The following is a 21,679-nucleotide window of genomic DNA, read 5'->3' on the forward strand; positions in this document are numbered from 1 at the left end:
TCTGTGATTCTGTGATCCACCACCTCCCTGGGCAACCTGTGCCAGTGTCTCACCACCCTCACTGTCAAGAACTTCTTTCCTAACCTCCACTTTCAATCTCCCCTCTGCCACTTTAAACCCATTCCTCCTCATCCTGTCATCACAAGACCTTGTCAATAGTCCCTCCCCAGCCCTCCTGTAGGCCCCTTCAGACACTAGAAGGCCACTCCAAGGTCTCCTCAAAGCCTTCTCTTCTCCAGGCTGCACAGCCCCAACTCTTGTAAGCCTGTCCTCAGAGCAGAGCTGCTGCAGCTCTCTCAGCCTCTTTGTGGCCCTCCTCTGGTCTCACTCCAACAGTTCCATGTCCTGCTTGTTTTGGGGGCTCCAGAACTGCACACAGGACACCAGGTGGGGTCTGAGGAGAGCAGAGCCAAGGGGCAGAATCCCCTCCCTTGCCCTGCTGCCCACACTGCTCTTGCTGCAGCCCAGCACAGGGTTGCTCTCTCGGCTGCACTCACACTGCAGGCTCCTGTTGAGCTTTTCATCACCCCAGACCCCCAAGCCCTTTTCCTCAGGGCTGCTCTCAGCCATTCCCCACCCAGCCTGGAGTTGTGCTTGAGACTGCACTGACCCAGGATGCAGGACCTTAGACTTGGCCTTTTTGAATGTCATGAGGTTGGCCTGGGCACAGCTCTGCAGCCTGTTCAGGTCCCTCTGGTTGGTTCCCTGCCTTCTAGCAAGTCGACTGTGCCATACAGCTTGGTGCCACCTGCAGCCTTGCTGAGGGTGCCCTCAATTCCTCTGTCTGCATCACTGACAAAGATGTTTAAAAGCAGTGGTGCCAGCACTGACTCCCTAAGAGATGCCACTTGGCAGGGGTCTGTACGTGGACATTGTGCCCTTGATCAGCACTCTCTGTCTTCACTGGTTTTGGGTTGAAGCATTTTTCAGATGGCCCTTAACTTAACTTGATGTCTGAATTCTGACTCTTACTGCCTCTAATATTGTGAGTATTCCCCCAAATGAGTGAGTTTGAAAATACAGAGATGGACATCCTTAAAATGAGACCAAAACTGAAGACCTATTTATAAGCCTAATGGTCTTCACTTCTCTCCAGCATAGTCTCTGTGTGAAGTTGTCCACATCCATGACAGTTCTTAAGTGTTGGGCAAAATAGCAGAGTTGTTGTGTCCTGGATTAAAACCACCCCTTTAAATCTGCCACTGAAGGTAAGTGATTGAAATGCTGCATAGTTTTATCTGTGCACCACATATATTAAGCCTGGCAACAGTTCAAGTATTGGACCTCTCATTTAGCTTAAAATATGGTTGCTTTTACTGCACTTGTTCTTATTTTTGCTGGTTTGCTGATTATATTTGCTTAATTAGGCAATATTAGCAAGTGAAATCTATGTGGTCTGAAAGCCAGCAGCTCCTGCTTCTCTTGGCTGTGCTGTATTTCACCTTGTGGTCTTTACAGTAGGAGCTGGCTGACAGGTCAGTTCATCTACACAAGGGATGTTTTTGCTCCAGCTGTCCAGGAGGGGTTTAATGGTAGATGGTTTAATGAGGTCTGCTTTCACTAAGGGCCTCATTGATTTCACAGAGGTATGGCAGGGCTGCCCTGCTGTGAAGGGTTACATGAGTCAGCAGTGTGCCCAGGTGGCCAAGAGAGCCAGTGGCATCCTGGCCTGCATCAGGAATGGTGTGGTCAGCAGGAGCAGGGAGGTCATTCTGCCCCTGTACTCTGCACTGGTTAGACCACACCTTGAGTGCTGTGTTCAATTCTGGGGCCCCCAGTTTAGGAGGGACATTGAGATGCTTGAGTGTGTCCAGAGAAGGGCGACGAGGCTGGGGAGAGGCCTTGAGCACAGCCCTACGAGGAGAGGCTGAGGGAGCTGGGATTGGTTAGCCTGGAGAAGAGGAGGCTCAGGGGAGACCTTATTGCTGTCTGCAACTACCTGAGGGGTGGTTGTGGCCAGGAGGAGGTTGCTCTCTTCTCTCAGGTGGCCAGCACCAGAACAAGAGGACACAGCCTCAGGCTGTGCCAGGGGAGATTTAGGCTGGAGGTGAGGAGAAAGTTCTTCACTGAGAGAGTCATTGGACACTGGAATGGGCTGCCTGGGGAGGTGGTGGAGTCGCCGTCCCTGGAGCTGTTCAAGGCAGGACTGGACGTGGCACTTGGTGCCATGGTCTGGGCTTGAGCTCTGTGGTAAAGGGTTGGACTTGATGATCTGTGAGGTCTCTTCCAACCTTGGTGATACTGTGACACTGTGATCTCACCTGGAAGACAGTTCATTCTTTTCTGTGTCTGAGTTGGTTGAGCTGCTGACTGTTCTGTGTGTCCAAGCCTGAGTGTATTACTGAGGGGCTCTTATCTATCCCCAAGCCTTGGATATTGAGCACAATGCTTCTAACAGTCCAGTTTGTAAAAGCTCAGCATCAGTGTTTGAATGGGAATCACAGGATGTCAGGGGCTGGAAGGGACCTCCAAAGCTCATCCAGTCCAGTCCCCTGCCAGAGGAGGATCACCTAGACCAGATCACACAGGAACACATCCAGGCAGTTCTTGAGTATCTCCAGAGAGGGAGACTCCACAACTCCCCTGGGCAGCCTGTTCCAGTGTTCTGGCACCCTTGCAGGGAAAAAATTCCTCCTCATGTTTACATGAAACTTCCTATGCCTTAGCTTCCACCCAGTGTCCCTTGTCCTGTCATTGGGCATCACCCAGCAGAGCCTGGCTCCATCTTCCTGACACTCACCTGCACATACTGATAACCACTGCTGAGGTCACCTCTCAGTCTCCTCTTCTCCAAGCAGCACAGCCCCAACTCCCTCAGCCTTTCCTCACAGGGCTGTGCTCCAGGCTCCTCACCAGCTTCATTGCCCTTCTCTGGACATGATGCACCACTGCCAGCTAATTGAAGAAGAATGAGCTTGTGGAATGAAGGTACACAGGAAGCAAATTCCCTCTTGGTCCCCACTCAGATGTGCTGCTGTTTTCTGAATGGGCAGAGGACAAGATGAGCTTTTTGTTGCCCTGATCTCTTGATTGCATTTATTCACAGGATCACAGGATATTAGGGGTTGGAAAGGACCCAAGGACATCATCAAGTCCAACCCTAATTCATTTCAGATAGGACAAGGTGATGTTGCAAAGGGCTGCTTAGTGCTAATGGAGTCAGTAATACTGAGCCACAGTTTCTTTTGAGTTATTTATCTTTCATCCTTTGCATTCTAGTCCATTAGTTGGCATCCTGTGGTGTGCTGTGAATTGGTTTTTAATTACCTTCTGTTCAGAGGGAAGGAGAGGAAGGTGGAGAGATGTGAAGAGTGTAGCTGAGGAGGCTTGCTACTCTTTGCATACTTCATTTAGATCATATGGTGGCAGTAAAATGCTGTAGTGCCAGCTGAGAGCCTGATAACTTATCCTGGATTCTGCTCCCTGCTTCTCAGTTTGGGCAGTCTGAGAATGTTGAGCAGGAAGATCAGGTGGGAAGTTCTCCATGGGGAGAAGCCTTGGGGCTGATCCAAAACAATTCCTGCTAAATTAGGTGTGGCATTGAGAGAGGATCCAAAGGACAGCAACTGTGCAGCCTAAATTATTTGCAAGATGATACTTGATGTGTTTCTCATGAGTTGTTGTCTATTAATACAGCTCAACTTGTCAGCCCTGCTTGAAGCTTGGATTTAGAAAGTAAAGTGGTTTCCTTCTCAGGGCTGTGTCTCTTTTGCTGTTAGTTGCTGGATTTAGAAGCATGAAATGATTATAAGTGGGGAGTGTTGAAGAAGGTCTGTATCATATGGAGGACTGAAGTCCTCAAATGCCTGTACTAGCAGCCCCACCTTCTGATGGAGTTGAAATTGAGGGGAAATTAACCTTCTTTGCTCGTAATGTGGGAAGCAAAGAAGAAAGATGCTAATGTTCCTCTAGCCTTGTTACCTTGGCAAAGTTTCTAGCTGACCCAGAAGTAAAGCTGTATTCTGTGCTAGATGGACTTTCGTGATCCCCTGAGGTGTATGTCTTGAGAGCTCCAGCAAAGCGTGAGTGTGACCCTTCTACTGAGAGGCTCCTAAAGCTGCAGATACAACTACCTGGCTACATCTACCTGAAGGGAGGTTGTAGCCAGGTGGGATTGGTCTCTTCTGCCAGGCAAGCAGCAACAGAACAAGAGGACACAGTCTCAAGTTGTGGCAGGGGAGGGTCTAGGCTGGATGTTAGGAGGAAATTGTTGGCAGAGAGAGTGATTGACATTGGAATGGGCTGCCCAGGGAGGTGGTGGAGTCACCATCCCTGGAGGTGTTCAAGACAAGCCTGGATGAGGCACTTAGTGCCATGGTCTGGTTGATTGGGCAGGGCTGGGTGCTAGATTGGACAGGATGATCTTGGAGGTCTCTTCCAACCTGGTTGATTCTATGACTCTACACTGTTCCTTCCCCGCAGTTTATGAACTCTCTCTGAGTTTATTGCCCAGTCTTTGACTCTTGGCTGCCTCATGTTGCTTGGATAGTGCAACACCAACAAAAGACTTCCCTAAAGGGGCAGCTGGAGACCTGCAGGGGTGGTGATGGGTTTGAAATGTGCCGCATTTCTGCCAAGCCTCATCAGCACAACAATCTCCCTGGGCCCACTGCAGGCAGCTGTATGTTGAAAGAGCTTTAGGTGAAGAGGAGGCAGAAAAGTCTGGAAACACTTTTGGCAATGGTCTTTTAGATGCTTAGATCTGGATGAAACTCTTGTGTCAATATTTGTTGGCAGGTGGTGGCAAGCATTGCAAGTTTTTGTCTTACTTGGCTCTCTATTGTAGAAATGTGTTAAAATGTCATGGAAATGCCTGAGGCTGCTTCTGTGTTTCAGGGCACACAGGCACACAAATCTAGTCTGGAGCTTCATGGAGCTGAAAATAGAGCAAGGTGATTGCTTTGATAGTGTTAAACTATTTTAACTCTGCAAAGCCAGCAGTATAAACTGGTAGAATGGCAACAAAGTGCTTAATTTAAGTGCAGCTCTAATTTTCATTCTCCCCTAATCCTCTATTTGGGTACAGGACAGGCTATGAGAGTTGGGGCTTTTCAGCCTGGAGAATTGAAGGCTTTGAGGAGACCTTGGAGTGGCCTTCCAGTGTCTGAAGTGGCCTACAGGAGGGCTGGGGAGGGACTATTGACAAGGTCTTGTGATGACAGGATGAGGAGGAATGGGTTTAAAGTGACAGAGGGGAGATGGAAAGTGGATGTTAGGAAGGAGTTCTTTGCAGTGAGGGTGGTGAGACACTGCCACAGGTTGCCCAGGGAGATTCTTTGCAGTGAGGGTGTTGAGACACTGGCACAGGTTGCCCAGGGAGGTTCTTTGCAGTGAGGGTTGTGAGACCCTGGCACAGGTTGTCCAGGGTGGTTGTGGAGCACAGAATGCAATCAAAGATCGCATTCTGTGATTCTGTGCTCCACAACCACCCTGGAGGTGGTCAGGACCAGGTTGGATGAGTCCTTGAGCAACCTGTTCTAGTGAGAGGTGTCCCTGCTTATGGCAGGGGGTTGGAACTGGCTGAGCTTTGATGTCCCTTCCAACATAAACCATTCTATGATTCCATGTTTGAATGTACCCTTGGATTGCCAAGCTTGGGTCTGATCAGCACTTCACTGCATATGGTGTGGTTATTTGCTTCCAGCCCTCACATTTGTTTGCTTCTGTGAAGGTGATTGTAAAGAAAACAGTTTCCAAACATCTGGCACTGAGAGAAAACTGAAGTGATGCTGTTTCAGCCCAAAGACTTTGGGGATGCATAATAGGAAGCTTTCCTAAGCATGCAAGTAAGCACTGGGGTATGTTTTAGTGGCATTAATTCAGGTGAAAGAAGAACAGTGACTTTTACAGAGCCACCTGCACCTTCACATCACTGATGGAGGCAGAATTGCTGCTGCAGAATTTGCTTGCTCTAATTATGTTTTGTTCTGTTTTATATGATGAAAAAAAGGACTTACTTGACAAGAATTCCAACTCTATGAGGTGAATATTTTGTTGAGAATTAAGGGGAGAGAATTTAGTATGGGAAGAGGAGTTTGATAGCTCAGTGTCAAAAAGAACAAGGTTTGTAGAATAGAATCAGCCAGGTTGGAAGAGACCTCCAACATCATCCAGTCCAGCCTAGCACCCAGCCCTAACCAATCAACCAGACCATGGCACTGAGTGCCTCATCCAGGCTGCTTTTCAGTGCCAAGTGTTAAGGCTGACAGCATGAATGGAGGCTGTGGGGACAGATAGAATCATAGAATCAGTCAGGGTTGGAAGGGACCACAGGGATCATCTAGTTCCAACCCCCCTGCCATGCCCAGGGACACCCTACCCTGGAGCAGGCTGCCCACAGCCCCATCCAGCCTGGCTTTGAACACCTCCAGGGATGGCACTCAACCACCTCCCTGGGCAGCCCATTCCAGGCTCTCACCACTCTCATGCTCAACAACTTCCTCCTCATGTCCAGTCTGAACCTACCCATCTCCAGCTTTGCTCCATTCCCCCTTGTCCTGTCACTCCCTGATATCCTAGAAAGTCCCTCCCCAGTTTTTTTGTAGCCCCCTTCAGATACTGAATGGCCACAAGAAGGTCCCCTGGGAGCCTCCTCTTCTCCAGACTGCACAGCCCCAACTCTTTCAGTCTGTGCTCACAGCAGAGCTGCTCCAGCCCTCTGACCAGCCCATTTGCCCAGATTCCCCTTTCTGCAGCACTGGGTTTTGGGGCTCCTGAGGGAGATGTGGTTGTGATGCCTGGCTGCTTGCCTTTGGCATTTCCAGTTTTGGAGGCCAGCTTTTCTGTGGTGACAAAACTTCCACACTTCTTGCAGTAGAGATTTTTGTCTCATATGGGGACTGATACAGCGAGGTCAAGAATGGCTTCAATTCAGACATGTGGTTTGTGAGCTCCGCATGCCGAGGTGGTCCCAAGGTGCAGTAGGATATTCTCCTGCTGAGAAGGGACTCAGAGCACAAAGAGGCTTTGTTTCCAAGTTCTCCTCTGTCAGCAAACAAAGCAAGCTTGTTTGCCAAACACTAGACAAACAAACTGGGACCTCGAATCAGAATGCTGATTTCATGAATGAGAGCCTGCTATGGAAATAAACATTCTGGGGGACAACAGAAGGAACTTCTTTTGAAGTCTGCTGCTTTTGGTGGCCAAGCCTTTTTGTACAGGTCCTTGTAGAGGTGTTGTACATGGGGCTGTTGCTTTCCATCTCGTTAAGGTTTGCATTCTAACATGTGCTTGAAATGCAGTGCTGGAGCGAGCCCTGCTATTTGTTTGTTCATTTTTCAGTCTGCAGATGTAAGGGGTACAAGCAGGCTGAGGTTTTTTTGGCAGAGGTCTTTTGCTCTATCTTCGTAAGAGTTGTAGACACTTAAATGCTGAGATTTATCACTGCCTGATTTCAGCTTTCAGATCTGTGCTATGAGTACCATCTTTTTGTGCACGTAACTTGAGTTTCAGGCCATTTCCTCTCCTCTTAGCACTTGAAAAGTATCACTTGGAATAATGTCCAGTTTTGAGATCCCTAGTTCAAGACAGGGAGGGGTCTACTAGAGAGAGTCCAAATGGAGAGCTATGAGGATGATTGGGGAACTTGAGCATCTCTGCTATGAAGAACGACTGAGAGCTGTGGGGCTGTTTGGTCTGCAGAAGAGAAGGCTGAGAGGAAATCCTGTTGACCTCTATAAGTATCTGAGAGGTTGGTGTCAAAATGAAGGTGATGGTTTCTTCTCAGGGGTGCCCAGTGATAGAAGGAACAACAGGTACAAACTGGGTCACAGAAGGTTCCACCTCAGCCTGAGGGGTAACTTCTTTATGATTAGGGTCTTGGACCCCTGGAGCAGGTTGCCCAGAGAGAATGTGGAGTCTCCTCTGGAGATTTTCAAAACCCATATGGGTGTGTTCTTGTACAGCCTTCCCTGGGTGATCCTGCTTTGGCAAGGGCTTTGGGCTCAGTGACCTCTGGAGGTCCCTTCCAACTCCTAACATTCCATGAAATTCACACTGCTACTTCATAGTATGACAGAATCAACCAGGTTGGAAGAGACCTCCAAGCTCAGCCAGTCAACCTAGCACCCAGCCCTATCTAGTTAACCAGACCATGGCACTAAGTGCCTCATCCAGGCTTTGCTTCAACACCTCCAGGGATGGGGACTCCACCACCTCCCTGGGCAGCCCATTCCAATGCCAATCACTCTCTCTGCCATCAACTTCCTCCTAACATCCAGCTTAGACCTCCCCCGGCACAACTTGAGACTCTGTCCTCTTGTTCTGTTGCTGGTTGCCTGGCAGAAGAGCCCAACCCCACCTGGCTACAGCCTCCCTTCAAGTAGTTGCAGACAGCAATGAGCTCTGCCCTGAGCCTCCTCTTCTGCAGGCTGCTCCCTCCAGCTCCCTCAGCCTCTCCCCGCAGGGCTGTGTTCAGGCCTCTCAGCAGCTTCATTGCCTTTCTCTGGACACCTTCCAGCACCTCAATGTCTCTCTGAATTGAGGAGCCCAGAACTGGACACAATACTCAAGGTGTGGCCTGAGCAGTGCTGAGTACAGAGAAAAAATAACCTCCTTTGTCCTACTGGCCACACTGTTCCTGATCCAGGCCAGGATGCCATTGGCTCTCTTGGCCACCTTTTAGTCAAGCTCCTGCAGAATGGAAGTTGTTACCAGTAAGCTTTCCTGTGCTGGCTTCTGCATTTCATCCTGCAAAGTCTTTTTGTTCTTTTCTACTGTCCTAAGAATCACAGAATCATAGAATCAACCAGTTTGGAAGAGACCCCCAAGATCACCCAGTTCAACCTAGCACCCAGCCCTATCCAGTCAACCAGACCATGGCACTAAGTGCCTCATCCAGGCTTTGCTTGAACACCTCCAGGGACAGCAACTCCACCACCTCCCTGGGCAGCCCATTCCAATGCCAATCACTCTCTCTGTGAAAAACTTCCTCCTGAAAGAGTACTGTTAACTTTTTCTAGTGGTTTTGTGGGGCTGGTACTGAAATTGCTTCTTCAGTACTGTGCTGTGTATGTTTCAGTGCTGAGTGACTAATGGTAAATTGTTTGGCTTTTACTAGATTTTATTGTTATACTTGAAAAAACATCTCAAGTGTCCTGCACATCACAGTATCATCAGGGTTGGAAGACCTCACAGATCATCAAGTCCAACCCTTTACCACAGAGCTCAAGGCTAGACCATGGCACCAAGTGCCACGTCCAACCTTGCCTTGAAGTGCCCCAGGGACGGCGACTGCACCACATCCCCGGGCAGCCCATTCCAGTGCACATCACCCTTAGAAGGCCTTAGAATAAAATAAGTCTTGTACTGTTCAGAATTACCAGTCCAGAGAATTATTTCTTGTGTTTTAGAAGTATAAAAGCAAGCAGGAACTGAAGGAGCTGGAGTGGCAGCTTTTAAAGTCACATTGGTTGTTCGGAGGGATTCGGTTGCATAAATATTATGAATACCTTTGGAAATCCTCCCCCCCCCTCCCCTCCCCCAGCATATCTTAATCCAAGGCCAACATCTCACATCTGAATTCTTAAGTAGGAATATATTTCATCTTGTGAATATCAGTGTTTCACAATTTGAGAAGCTGTCAATTAGTCTGTTATTTATTATGTCTTCAACTGTTCCACAGAGCGAGTCGGTAGCTGGGCATGAAGGTGAAGGATGAAGTTATTTATTCAGGGGAAGGCTACCACCAGCCCAGACGTTCCTGGGTAGGGCTTGTTTTCTTTCCCTCAGAGTTTTGTCTGGATAGATCTTTGGCACATTCTCTGTGTTTCTGGCTGAGGTTTTGGAAACCTCATTAGAGGCAGGAGGATGACTTTGGGAAGGTCTGCTGCCTGCAACTACCTGAAGGGAGGTTGTAGCTAGGTGGGGTTGGGCTCTTCTCCCAGGCAACCAGCAATAGAAGAAGGGGCATAGTCTCAGGTTGTGCCAGGGGAGGTCTAGGCTGGATGTTAGGAGGAAGTTGTTGGCAGAGAGAGTGATTGGCATTGGAATGGGCTGCCCAGGGAGGTGGTGGAGTCACTGTCCCTGGAGGTGTTGAAGCCAAGCCTGAATGAGGCACTTAGTGCTGTAGTCTAGTTGATTGGCTAGGGCTGGGTGCTAGGTTGGACTGGATGACTTTGGAGGTCTCTTCCACACTGGTTGATTCTATGATCCTCCCTGAGCTGCTTTATTTACACTGATGTTTGGGGCATTTTTTTCTCCTGTACAAAAAGCAAGAGCCTTTAAGTGCCTTTCCCTTATGCTGCTAGACATTTCAACTGGAATCTTCTGGAAAGAAATTGCACAGCAAGGCTGCCAAGCCTAAATTAATCCTTCACACCACCAATGTTCTTTGGTTTACAGTTTCCAAATTAGAGCTGTCCAACATTTGGCAGTGATGCAATGGGCATAGAATCATAGAATCATAGAATCAACCAGGTTGGAAGAGACCTCCTAGGCCATAGTGCAGAGAGCCAGCAGGTGCAGAAGGCTGAGCAGAAGAAAGGGCACTGAGCAGCAAGTGCTTATCAGTGCTTGGAGCACCTTGGGGCTCAGAGGTGGTTGAGTGGGATGCAGGGTTAACTTCTGGAGCTGGGAGAAGAGAAGGTTCTGATGAGTGGTTGGTTGGCTGCTAGGAAAGATGGGGACACTGCTCAGCACACCTGCTTGCTGGGGAGGAGGGCACAAACTCTTGGAGGTGACCACAGGATGTGACAGCTGAAATGTGGAGTTTGACCTGAGGATGAACATAGCAGAAAGTTGTCAGAAGTGTAGTTCTGGAGCCCCCAACACAGGAAGGACATAGAACTGTTGGAGTGAGTCCAGAGGAGGGCCACAAAGAGGCTGAGAGAGCTGCAGCAGCTCTGCTCTGAGGACAGGCTTACAAGAGTTGGGGCTCTGCAGCCTGGAGAAGAGAAGGCTTTGAGGAGACCTTGGAGTGGCCTTCTAGTGTCTGAAGGAGGGCTGAGGAGGGACTATTGAGAAGGTCTTGTAATGACAGAACGAGGAGGAATGGGTTTAAATTGGCAGAGGGGAGATGGAAAGTGGTTGTTAGGAGGAGGTTCTTTCCAGTGAGGGTGGTGAGACACTGGCACAGGTTGCCCAGGGAGGTTGTGGATCACAGAATCACAGAATATGATCTTTGATCCTCCCTGGAGGTGTTCAGGACAAGATTGGATGAGGCCTTGAGCAACCTCTTCTAGTGAGAGGTGTCCCTGCCTCTGTCTGGGGCATGGAACTGGCTGAGCTTTGAGGTCCCTTCCGACCTGAACCATTCTGAGTGTAAAAAGTGCAGAGAACCTTTCCAACCATATTGCCCCAAGCCAACAGATCAGAAAGTTGATTTGCAATGGTTGGGCACCTCCTAATTGTAATCTCTGTAACAAATCAGCTCCTCTGCACCCATTTCCGTGGTGCTGGTGGTTGAGCTCTGCTGACCCTTCACTTTCTGGTTGCCTCTGTGTGTGTACTGAAACCTATTTTAGAGCCTCCTGACCCCCATTTAAATTCTGCCCATTCCAACTGGCGTTGGGATGTTTATTTTTTACATTTCTCTTAAACAAACATGGTCTGTAGTGTTTTTCCTTGGGGAGCTGGAGAGCAGGAGGCTCTTTGACAGGGCAGTAATTTAGCTTTCCCGTGGAGTACATCTGTAAGCTGCTTTAGCTGAATGCTGCTCTTTTGGATTTGACTGCAGCCACTGAGGTATTCATGAATGTTTTAAGCTATTTGATATGGATGTGACAGTTCTGTGCATGCAAGTGCAAAGTGTTAAGGATAATATATTAGGGCTGTGCATATTTTGCCTGTGATTATTTCACTTGGATGCTTCTTTTCTTCTATTTAAAGTTGTACTTAATTTCATGCACTTAATTTAATGAACTCAAAAAAAAGATTTTCAGTTAATTCAGGATCCACAGAATTGAAACACTCAACTTTCTTTTATTTTTTTCCCCCCTCTGCTTCTCACCAGCTGCCAAAATAAACTCCTTTGGAGATAGCCTTAAGTCAACCAAGTTGGTGTGTCTCTAATGAAGCATTCCTCTTGAGGGCTCTACTTGAGTTTTATCTCTTCAAGTTCTTTTTCAAGTCTCTCTTTCCAAGTTTAGTGCTGGGGTCTCCTGAAGATCCTCTGCTGCAGATTTAAAGTAAACAAGTTCCATTTCAGTAATCAGACTGTGATTATTTCCCCAAGACCTTGACTTTTTCAAGTGAGAAAGCAGAACCTGTTGCAGTTTTCCCTGTAATATACTTGATAGTTTTTGAAGTTGTTGGAAAAGTTGCTTAAAAATTAGATCTGATAAAGAGTAACTTCTCTACAGGCTTCATTCTGCTTTCTTACTATTTCCCACTCAAGCTTTGGGTCCTGTGTCCAGTTCTGGGCTCCTCAATTCAAGAGAGATGTTGAGATATTAGAATGTGACAGAGAAGGGCAATGAAGCTGGTGAGGGGCCTGGAGCACAGCCCTGTGAGGAGGAGAGGCTGAGGGAGCTGGGGGTGTGCAGCCTACAGAAGAGGAGGCTTAGAGCAGAGCTCATTGCTGTCTACAGCTACCTGAAGGGAGGCTGTAGCTAGGTGAGGTTGGTCTCTTCTGCCAGGCAGGCAGCAACAGAACAAGGGGACACAGCCTCAAGTTGTGCCAGGGGAGGTCCAGGCTGGATGTTAGGAAGAAGTTGTTGCTAGAGAGAGTGATTGGCATTGGAATGGGCTGCCCAGGGAGGTGGTGGTGTTGTCATCCCTGCAGGTGTTCATGAAGAGACTGGCTGAGGCACTTAGTGCCATGGTCTAGTTGGTTGGAGAGGGCTGGGTGCCAGGTTGGACCAGATGATCTTGGAGCTCTCTTCCAGCCTGGTTGGTTCTGTGATTCTACATGCAGCTGTAGACTCCATGCTTAAATTCATTTTGCTGCTTGCTCATCTACTTACCCACAAAGAATACACTGACTGAAGGGATGATGGCTTCAGACTAAAAGAGGAGAGATTTAAACTAAGTACAGGGAAAGAATTGTTGACAGTGAGGGTGGTGAGACACTGGCACAGGTTGCCTGGAGAGATGATAGATGCCCCATCCATGGAAATATGCAAGGTCAGGCTTGATGGGGCTCAGAGCAACCCTACTTAGTCAGAGATGTCCCTGCTGAGTGCGGGGTGGTTGGACTAGATGACCTTGAAAGGTCTCATCCAAGCAAAACTATGCTTAAATTCCACTCAGAGCTACCCTTGTTGGTGACAGCTCCGCGCTCTCCAGCCGCCTCTCACTGGCACACAAAGCTGCTCGCTTCACTCGGTGTCTCTTAGCCCTGGGAGCTTTTCCCTCGCTTGAAAAGACTTAAAACCCAATTAAAAAAATGGCTCTGAGGTGGGGGTGAGGTTTTTTTAGCTCTTGTTAGTCTTCCAGGTCGTCTCCAGCTGGCTCCCATGTGAGCGAGCGCGGGTGGCTGGGAGCACAGCCGCACTCAGATGCGCAGCCTGGCAGGGTCCAGCCTCCCTCCCTGCCGGCGCAGCAGTTCCAGTGCCTTCCAAAGGGCTCTCCTGGGGGGGATCGATAAAGCCTCTTTCTGTTGATGTAATGAAATCAGGGAGCAAGGGGTCTGCTGGAGGACTGTGCTGCTGGGATTCCAGCGGGGTTGTCTTTCAGCGAGCAGGCTGAGTTTAATAAAGCCACAGCCTGGCTTCTCCGGCCGTGCCTCCCCTCCTCTGCTGGTGATAATTTGGGGTTGCTTTGTTTACCTAGCCTGAGAGCTTCTTTTTAAAGCAGCTGGCTGGAAGTGGAGATGCAGGCAGTCTTAATTCACTTTTAATAAAAGATCAATAGGTTTATTGTGGAAAAATGGGATGCAGATGTGCAGCCTACCTGATAAAAGAGGGAGATGTGTGTTTAACCTTCCTCTTGGGCTTTGGCGATGCTGCTGCTGCTTGACCTGCTTCATTTTTAAGACTGTTCTCTTTCTCAGTAGTTTTAAATTGTACTTAGACTGCAAAAACAAACTCTGCTGGTGTTTTTCATCTCAAATGCTTCCCAAATCCCTCAGATTTTGTGAAATATTTAAAAGTAATCTGCAGATTAAAGTCTCATTAAAACCTTTGCCCTTCCTGAGGGACAAAAGTTCAGAGCCAGCTCTGGGCAGCTCTAATTTGGAAACTGTAAACCAAAGAACATTGGTGGTGTGAAGGATTAATTTAGGCTTGGCAGCCTTGCTGTGCAATTTCTTTCCAGAAGATTCCAGTTGAAATGTCTAGCAGTATAAGGGAAAGGCCCTTAAAGGCTCTTGCTTTTTATACAGGAGAAAAAAATGCCCCAAACATCAGTGTAAATAAAGCAGCTCAGGTAGGATCATAGAATGAACCAGGCTGGAAGAGACCTCCAAGCTCATCCAGTCCAACCTAGCACCCAGCCCTAGCCAATCAACCAGACTGTAGCACTAAGTGCCTCATCCAGGCTTTGCTTCAACACCTCCAGGGACGGTGATTCTACCACCTCCCTGGGCAGCCCATTCCAATGCCAATCACTCTCTCTGCCCACAACTTCCTCCTGACATCCAGCCTAGACCTTCCCCAGCACAACTTGAGGCTGTGTCCCCTTGTTCTGGTGCTGGTTGCCTGGCAGAAAAGACCAACCCCACCTGGCTACAGTGTCCCTTCAGGTAGTTGCAGACAACAATGAGCTCTGCCCTGAGCCTCCTCTTCTGCAGGCTGCACACCCCCAGCTCCCTCAGCCTCTCCTCACAGGGCTGTGCTCCAGGCCCCTCACCAGCTTCATTACCCTACTCTGGACACCTTCCAGTACCTCATCGTCTCTCTTGAATTGAGGAGCCCAGAACTGGACACAGGACTCCAGGTGTGGCCTGAGCAGTGCTGAGTACAGAGGCAGAATAACCTCCCTGGTTCTGCTGGCCACACTGTTGCTGATCCAGGCCAGGGTGCCATTGGCTCCCAGAGATTCAGCACAGCCTCTCTTACATCTCCTTGGGCAAAACAGAGGTGTGGAGGCAGAAAGGTGCAGTAGCTGTGTACTGACAGAGGGCTTTTCAGCAGAGAGGGTACTGCCTTTCAGGAGCTGCCACACAGGACAAGTGCTCAGGGATTTTCTGTAAGGTGATACTTGTTGAAAGTGCTGTAGCTGAGTATTCCCAGGATGGTCTGGACAGCATGAGCAGTGCTACTGTGAAAGAGCTTTGATGTTAGGAGAGAAAGGAAAGCAAAAAGGGTTTGATTGTGGAGTTTTCCTGTAGACAGATTGAGCTGTGTGCTGATTCAACCTGAAGCCAAGGAGAAACGATTTGCAAAAGCAGTTTTGCTTCTCCTGATGAAGTTCTGCTGTGATAAATTGCTCTGCAACATTTCCCTTCTGGCCACCCCCTTTCCATTTTGGCCTTATGTTGGTTGTATCTCACAAACTAACAAGAAGAAGGAGTATGAGTAGTATGCTTGGAGGCAATTATTTAAGGTAATGTAATCATTTTAGATTGAGCAATGAAATGGGAACATTTTTCATCTTGAAGTACAGATGCTTCTGTACCTGAGGCAGAATCTGGCTGGGCTCTCAGGGTCAGGTTGTTTTTTATCCTAGTCTAGGGATAAAGGGAGAGGAAAGGGGAAGAAAAATGAGATGGATTCTTAGTTGTTTATTTTCATAGTGAGGTTTTGAACAATTTTAAGTAAGTAAATTAAGTGCTTAGAGGAGAGGGGAAAGACAGAAGCCTTTAGGAATGGTTGCATTTGGGTTTAACAAATGTTGTGGATTCCTTTTCTGATGCTACCAATATAGACACAGCCCCAAAGGTGTTCCCTAGGAAGCTTGCTTCCACGTTTCCCTGTGTTCCCACTTCCTCCACAGAATGAGTCATAGGATGTGGGTTTGGCCATGAGTGTAAATGAAATCTCTTCAGAGGAGAAATATCTTCTGGTGTGTTTGGGACTAGCTTTAGAAAAGGAGGCTGCTGATGAGCTTCAGTGGCTTGGTTCTGCCTCTGATTGCAGAGTGTGTCACTGGGCAGTGGTTTGTCATTGCCTCACCTTCACCTGCCTTCAGAGGAGTCTATTCACAAGATTCTAAATTCAGGGGGAAGAAAACATCTAACAGAAGTCACCTCAGCACTTTTCCTCTCCTTTTCCCTACTAAAAAATGTGTTTTCCCAAAATAAGTAACTGGATACACAGTGGTGATGGCATAATAATTATCCCTGGTACTGTTTGCTCAGCATTGAAGAAGCTCTTTGGTTCTGACCAGACTGGCAGTGCTGCAGTGCAGTTTTGTAGAGCCCATTTTATGACATGGTGTGATGTGGTAGAAGGAACTGAGGAGTTTAGAGTAGGCCTTTGGTGTGATTCTCATGTGTGGGATTCATGAAAGTGATCTATTTCAAGGTCTAGGGATGGTACCTTCTAGGAGCACTCTAAGGGGCTGAGCAAGGGACTGTACCTTATAGGAGTACTCTAAGGGGCTGAGCAAGGGACTGTACCTTCTAGGAGTACTCTAAGGGGCTGAGCAAGGGACTGTACCTTCTGGGAGCACTGTAAGGGGCTGAGCAAGGGTCTGTACCTTCTGGGAGCACCGTAAGGGGCTGAGCAAGGGTCTGTACCTTCTAGGAGCACTGTAAGGGGCTGAGCAAGGGACTGTACCTTCTAGGAGAACTGTAAGGGGCTGAGCCAGGGACTGTACCTTCTGAGAGTACTGTAAGGGGCTGAGCAAGGGACTGTACCTTCTGGGAGCACTGTAAGGGGCTGAGCAAGGGAGTGTACCTTCTAGGAGAACTGTAAGGGGCTGAGCCAGGGACTGTACCTTCTGAGAGTACTGTAAGGGGCTGAGCAAGGGACTGTACCTTCTGGGAGCACTGTTAGGGGCTGAGCAAGGGAGTGTACCTTCTAGGAGCACTCTTAGGGGCTGAGCCAGGGACTGTACCTTCTAGGAGCACTGTAAGGGGCTGAGCAAGGGACTGTACCTTCTAGGAGCACTGTAAGGGGCTGAGCAAGGGACTGTACCTTCTAGGAGCACTGTAAGGGGCTGAGCAAGGGACTGTACCTTCTAGGAGCACTGTTAGGGGCTGAGTAAGGGTCGGTACCTTCTAGGAGCACTGTAAGGGGCTGAGCAAGGGACTGTACCTTCTAGGAGCACTGTTAGGGGCTGAGTAAGGGTCGGTACCTTCTAGGAGCACTGTAAGGGGCTGAGCAAGGGACTGTACCTTCTAGGAGCACTGTAAGGGGCTGAGCAAGGGACTGTACCTTCTAGGAGCACTGTAAGGGGCTGAGCAAGGGACTGTACCTTCTAGGAGCACTGTTAGGGGCTGAGACAGGGACTGTACCTTCTGGGAGCACTGTAAGGGGCTGAGCAAGGGACTGTACCTTCTAGGAGCACTGTTAGGGGCTGAGCCAGGGACTGTACCTTCTAGGAGCACTGTTAGGGGCTGAGCAAGGGACTGTACCTTCTGGGAGCACTGTAAGGGGCTGAGCAAGGGACTGTACCTTCTAGGAGCACTGTTAGGGGCTGAGCCAGGGACTGTACCTTCTAGGAGCACTGTAAGGGGCTGAGCCAGGGACTGTACCTTCTAGGAGCACTGTAAGGGGCTGAGCAAGGGACTGTACCTTCTAGGAGCACTGTAAGGGGCTGAGCAAGGGACTGTACCTTCTAGGAGCACTGTTAGGGGCTGAGCAAGGGACTGTACCTTCTAGGAGCACTGTTAGGGGCTGAGCAAGGGACTGTACCTTCTGGGAGCACTGTAAGGGGCTGAGCAAGGGACTGTACCTTCTAGGAGCACTGTTAGGGGCTGAGCCAGGGACTGTACCTTCTGGGAGCACTGTAAGGGGCTGAGCAAGGGACTGTACCTTCTAGGAGCACTGTAAGGGGCTGAGTCAGGGACTGTACCTTCTAGAAGCACTGTAAGGGGCTGAGTAAGGGTCGGTACCTTCTAGGAGCACTGTTAGGGGCTGAGCCAGGGACTGTACCTTCTAGGAGCACTGTAAGGGGCTGAGCAAGGGACTGTACCTTCTAGGAGCACTGTTAGGGGCTGAGCAAGGGACTGTACCTTCTGGGAGCACTGTAAGGGGCTGAGCAAGGGACTGTACCTTCTAGGAGCACTGTAAGGGGCTGAGTAAGGGTCGGTACCTTCTAGGAGTACTCTAAGGGGCTGAGCAAGGGTCTGTACCTTCTAGAAGTACTCTAAGAGGCTGAACAACCTTTTCTTACAGCCATGACAATACTTAATGCTACTCAGACAGACTGAATGGCCACCTCACACTTCCAGTGCTTAAGCAGCAGCTCTGGAAGGTGCCCACTTTGCTTGTTCTGCCCTCTTGGGCAGTTGAGAAAATGTCTTTAAATCAGCAGGTACTTGTGTTCAAGTGAGAGCATCACTCATACAGGAATTCCAGAAAGATCCAGCAGCTATTGGACAAATTTCAGTATGAAGCTTGGTTGTGGGTTTGGGTTTGTGTTGGTTTTGCCTTTTCTATGGTTCTAAGATTCTTTACATGAGGGTGGTGAGACACTGGCATAGGTTGCTCAGAGAGGTTGTAGATGCCCCATCCATGAAAATATGCAGGGTCAGGTCGAATGGGGCTCAGAGCAACCTGATCCACTTGCAGATGTCCCTGCTGACTGCAGGGGGTTGTACTGGATGACCTCTAAAGATCCCTTTCAAACCAAACCATTCTATGAGTCTAAGAAAAAATAACCTAAGATCCTGTTGGTTATCTTCATTACATATTTAAAGTGATAGGAGGAACTCTTAAACTCCATCAACTGCAATGTGACTTTTCTCACCCAGTCTCTTACTGTTGCCTCAAAATCTGTGCAACTGAAATCCTTGAACTTTTTAATCCCATTTACTGTGTGTCTGCTTCTCAAGCTGATGCCCAGCATGATTTTTCACTTCAAAAACTAATTTGATCTTGCCACTGTATGGCTCTGAGCGTTCACAGGATGGGGATGAGATGAATAATGCTTCAAAGATGTGTTTTTGACTTAAGTTACAGGCCAATGAATAATCTTATTTTAAATCAAATGTAGATCTGATTAGAGGAGGCTATTCATAGAATCATAGAATCAAACAGGTTGGAAGAGACCTCCAAGATCATCCAGTCCAACCTATCCCTCAGCCCTATTCAGTCAACCAGACCATGGCACTAAGTGCCTCATCCAGGCTTTTCTTCAACACCTCCAGGAATGGTGCCTCCACCACCTCCCTGGGCAGCCCATTCCAATGCCAATCACTCTCTCTGCCAACAGCTTCCTCCTATCATCCAGCCTAGACCTTCTCCAGCACAACTTGAGCCTGTGTCCCCTTGTTCTGTTGCTGGTTGCCTGGCAGCAGAGCCCAACCCCACCTGGCTGTAGCCTCCCTTCAGGTAGTCGTAGACAGCAATGAGGTCACCCCTGAGCCTTCTCTTCTCTAGGCTAAACAACCCCAGCTCCCTCAGCCTCTCCTCATAGGGTTTGTGTTCCAGGCCCCTCACCAGCTTTGTTGCCCTTCTCTGGACACCTTCCAGCACCTCAACATCTCTCTTGAATTGAGGGGCCCAGAACTGGACACAGCACTCAAGGTGTGGCCTGACCAGTGCTGAGTACAGGGGAAGAAGAACCTCCTTTGTCCTACTGGCCACACTGTTCCTGATGCAGGCCAGGATGCCATTGGCTGTCTTGGCCACCTGGGCACACTGATGGCTCATCTTCAGCTGCTATCTACCAGTACCCCCAGGCCCCTTTCTTCCTGGCTGCTTTCCAGCCACTCTGTCCGCAGCCTGTAACTCTGCTTGGGGTTGTATTGTTGTTGGGCATGTGATTATTTGTGTGTCTCTGTGTGTGTAGCTGAAGGGAAAATAATGAGGAGTGTTTAGCTCCTGAAAATGCAAAGAATGTGTTTCTAATAAATCAACAGAACTGCTAGAATTGCACTGACCATTACCTGCATAGAATCATAGATTCAGGCAGATTGGAAGAGACCTCCAAGATCATCCAGTCCAACCCAGCACCCAGCTTATTCAGTCAACCAGACCATGGCACTAAGTGCCTCATCCAGGCTTTTCTTCAACACCTCCAGGGATGGGGACTCCACCACCTCCCTGGGCAGCACATTCCAATGGCAAATCACTCCCTCTGTAAGCTGCCCAGCAACAGTTCAGTCAATTAGAGAGGAAATGTTACTCTTTCAGTAGCAATGAACAAAGTGCTTCATCACTAACACAAGAAAAACACCATCCTGCTTGCTCTCTATTAGCTCTTGTAGGGGAGTTTTGTCTCCATTCTTCACTGGAGTTGCAAACACTTGAGTCAATCTTCTTCTAGAGGTACTTTGAGTGTTGGCAGCAGCTCCTCAGAACTCTGGGGATAACTTAGACTTTCAGTGAGCACAGCCCAAACTATCCTAGTTCATCCTGAATGCCATAACATCCTGTGATGTTAATGTTGCATGTTCATAGAATCACAGAATGTCAGGGGCTAGGAGGGAGCTTGAAAGATGATCTGGTCGAGGCCCCCTGCCAGAGCAGGATCACCCACAGCAGATCACACAGAAACACAACCAGATGGTTCTTGAATATCTCCAGAGCGTGACACTCCACAACTCCCCTGGGCATCCTGTTCCAGGGTTCTGTCACCCTCACAGGGAAAAAATTCTTCCCCAGGTTTACATGGAACCTCCTGTGCCTCACTTTCTTTAGGTGTGAAGGTTGAGTTTGTATTCCTGAGATGGTGTTGAAATCACTAAAGAGGTACTTTCAGTGAAGCTGTTTCTGACTCGTTTAGCATGGATTAAACTATTCCTTGTTCACAGGCAAGTCTGGGAAGCTGGATCCAGAGTGTTCATGTGTGATTGGTACAACTGATCTCTTTTTCATTGTTCCCTTTTCTCCTGTGTAGGGTCAGTACAGGCCTTCTGACTTGCTGTGTCCAGAGACATACGTCTGGATGCCCATTGAGCGATGCCTCCCCCTGCTTGAGCACTCAAAGTACTCTCGCTTCAACCAGGATGTGAAAGCAGGTGAGTTGCCAGGGCATGGGAGACTCATTTGTTGTCTGTCTTGAGTTTGTGATCTGTTGGTCCCATCTGCTGCTGAAGCGGTGTGGAAATCTTGCCTGTGAAGGATGAAACTTGTAGAATTCTCAGCTTCCCCCAGCAAACGTTGGCCAATGGAGTTGTAGCTTAGTGCCAGGAGTTTGAACAAATCCAAGTGCCAGGTTCTGCACTTTGGCCACAGCAATCCCAAGCAGCACTACAAGCTGGGGACAGAGTGGATGGAGAGCAGCCAAGCAGAGGGAGACTTGGGGGTGCTGGTAGACAGGAGCTGAACATGAGGCAGCAGTGTGCCCAGGTGGGCAGGAGAGCCAATGGCATCCTGGCCTGCCTCAGGAACAGTGTGGCCATCAAGACCAGGGAAATCCTTCTGCCCCTGTGCTTAGCACTGGTCAGGCCACACCTTGAGTGCTGTGTCCAGTTCTGGGCCCCTCAATTCAAGAGAGATGTTGAGGTGCTGAAATGTGTCCAGAGAAGGGCAGCAAGGCTGGTGAGGGGCCTGGAGCACAGCCCTGTGAGGAGAGGCTGAGGGAGCTGGAGAAGAGAAGGCTCAGGGGTGACCTCATTGCTCTCTACAGCTACGTGAAGGGAGGTTGTCACCCGGTGGGGTTGGTCTTCTCTGCCAGGCACCCAGGGACAGAACGAGAGGACACAGCTTTAAGCAGGTTCAGGCTGGGTGTTCGGAGGAAGTTCTTC

The 21,679-nt window shown here is 48.9% G+C and overlaps 1 protein-coding gene across 3 annotated transcripts in view; it reads left to right on the plus strand.

The window, feature by feature from the left end:
• Positions 1-21,679, plus strand: part of ATE1 (arginyltransferase 1) — a 98,261-nt gene that overhangs the window by 47,765 nt on the left and 28,817 nt on the right. For all 3 annotated transcript variants that reach the window (XM_064144239.1, XM_064144236.1, XM_064144237.1), the window contains exon 11: positions 20,830-20,950. In XM_064144239.1, the coding sequence (XP_064000309.1) occupies positions 20,830-20,950 (121 nt within the window). The remainder of the gene's footprint in view (positions 1-20,829; positions 20,951-21,679) is intronic.

Source organism: Pogoniulus pusillus, chromosome 6 (assembly GCF_015220805.1).
Source record: "Pogoniulus pusillus isolate bPogPus1 chromosome 6, bPogPus1.pri, whole genome shotgun sequence".
NCBI lineage: Eukaryota > Metazoa > Chordata > Aves > Piciformes > Lybiidae > Pogoniulus > Pogoniulus pusillus.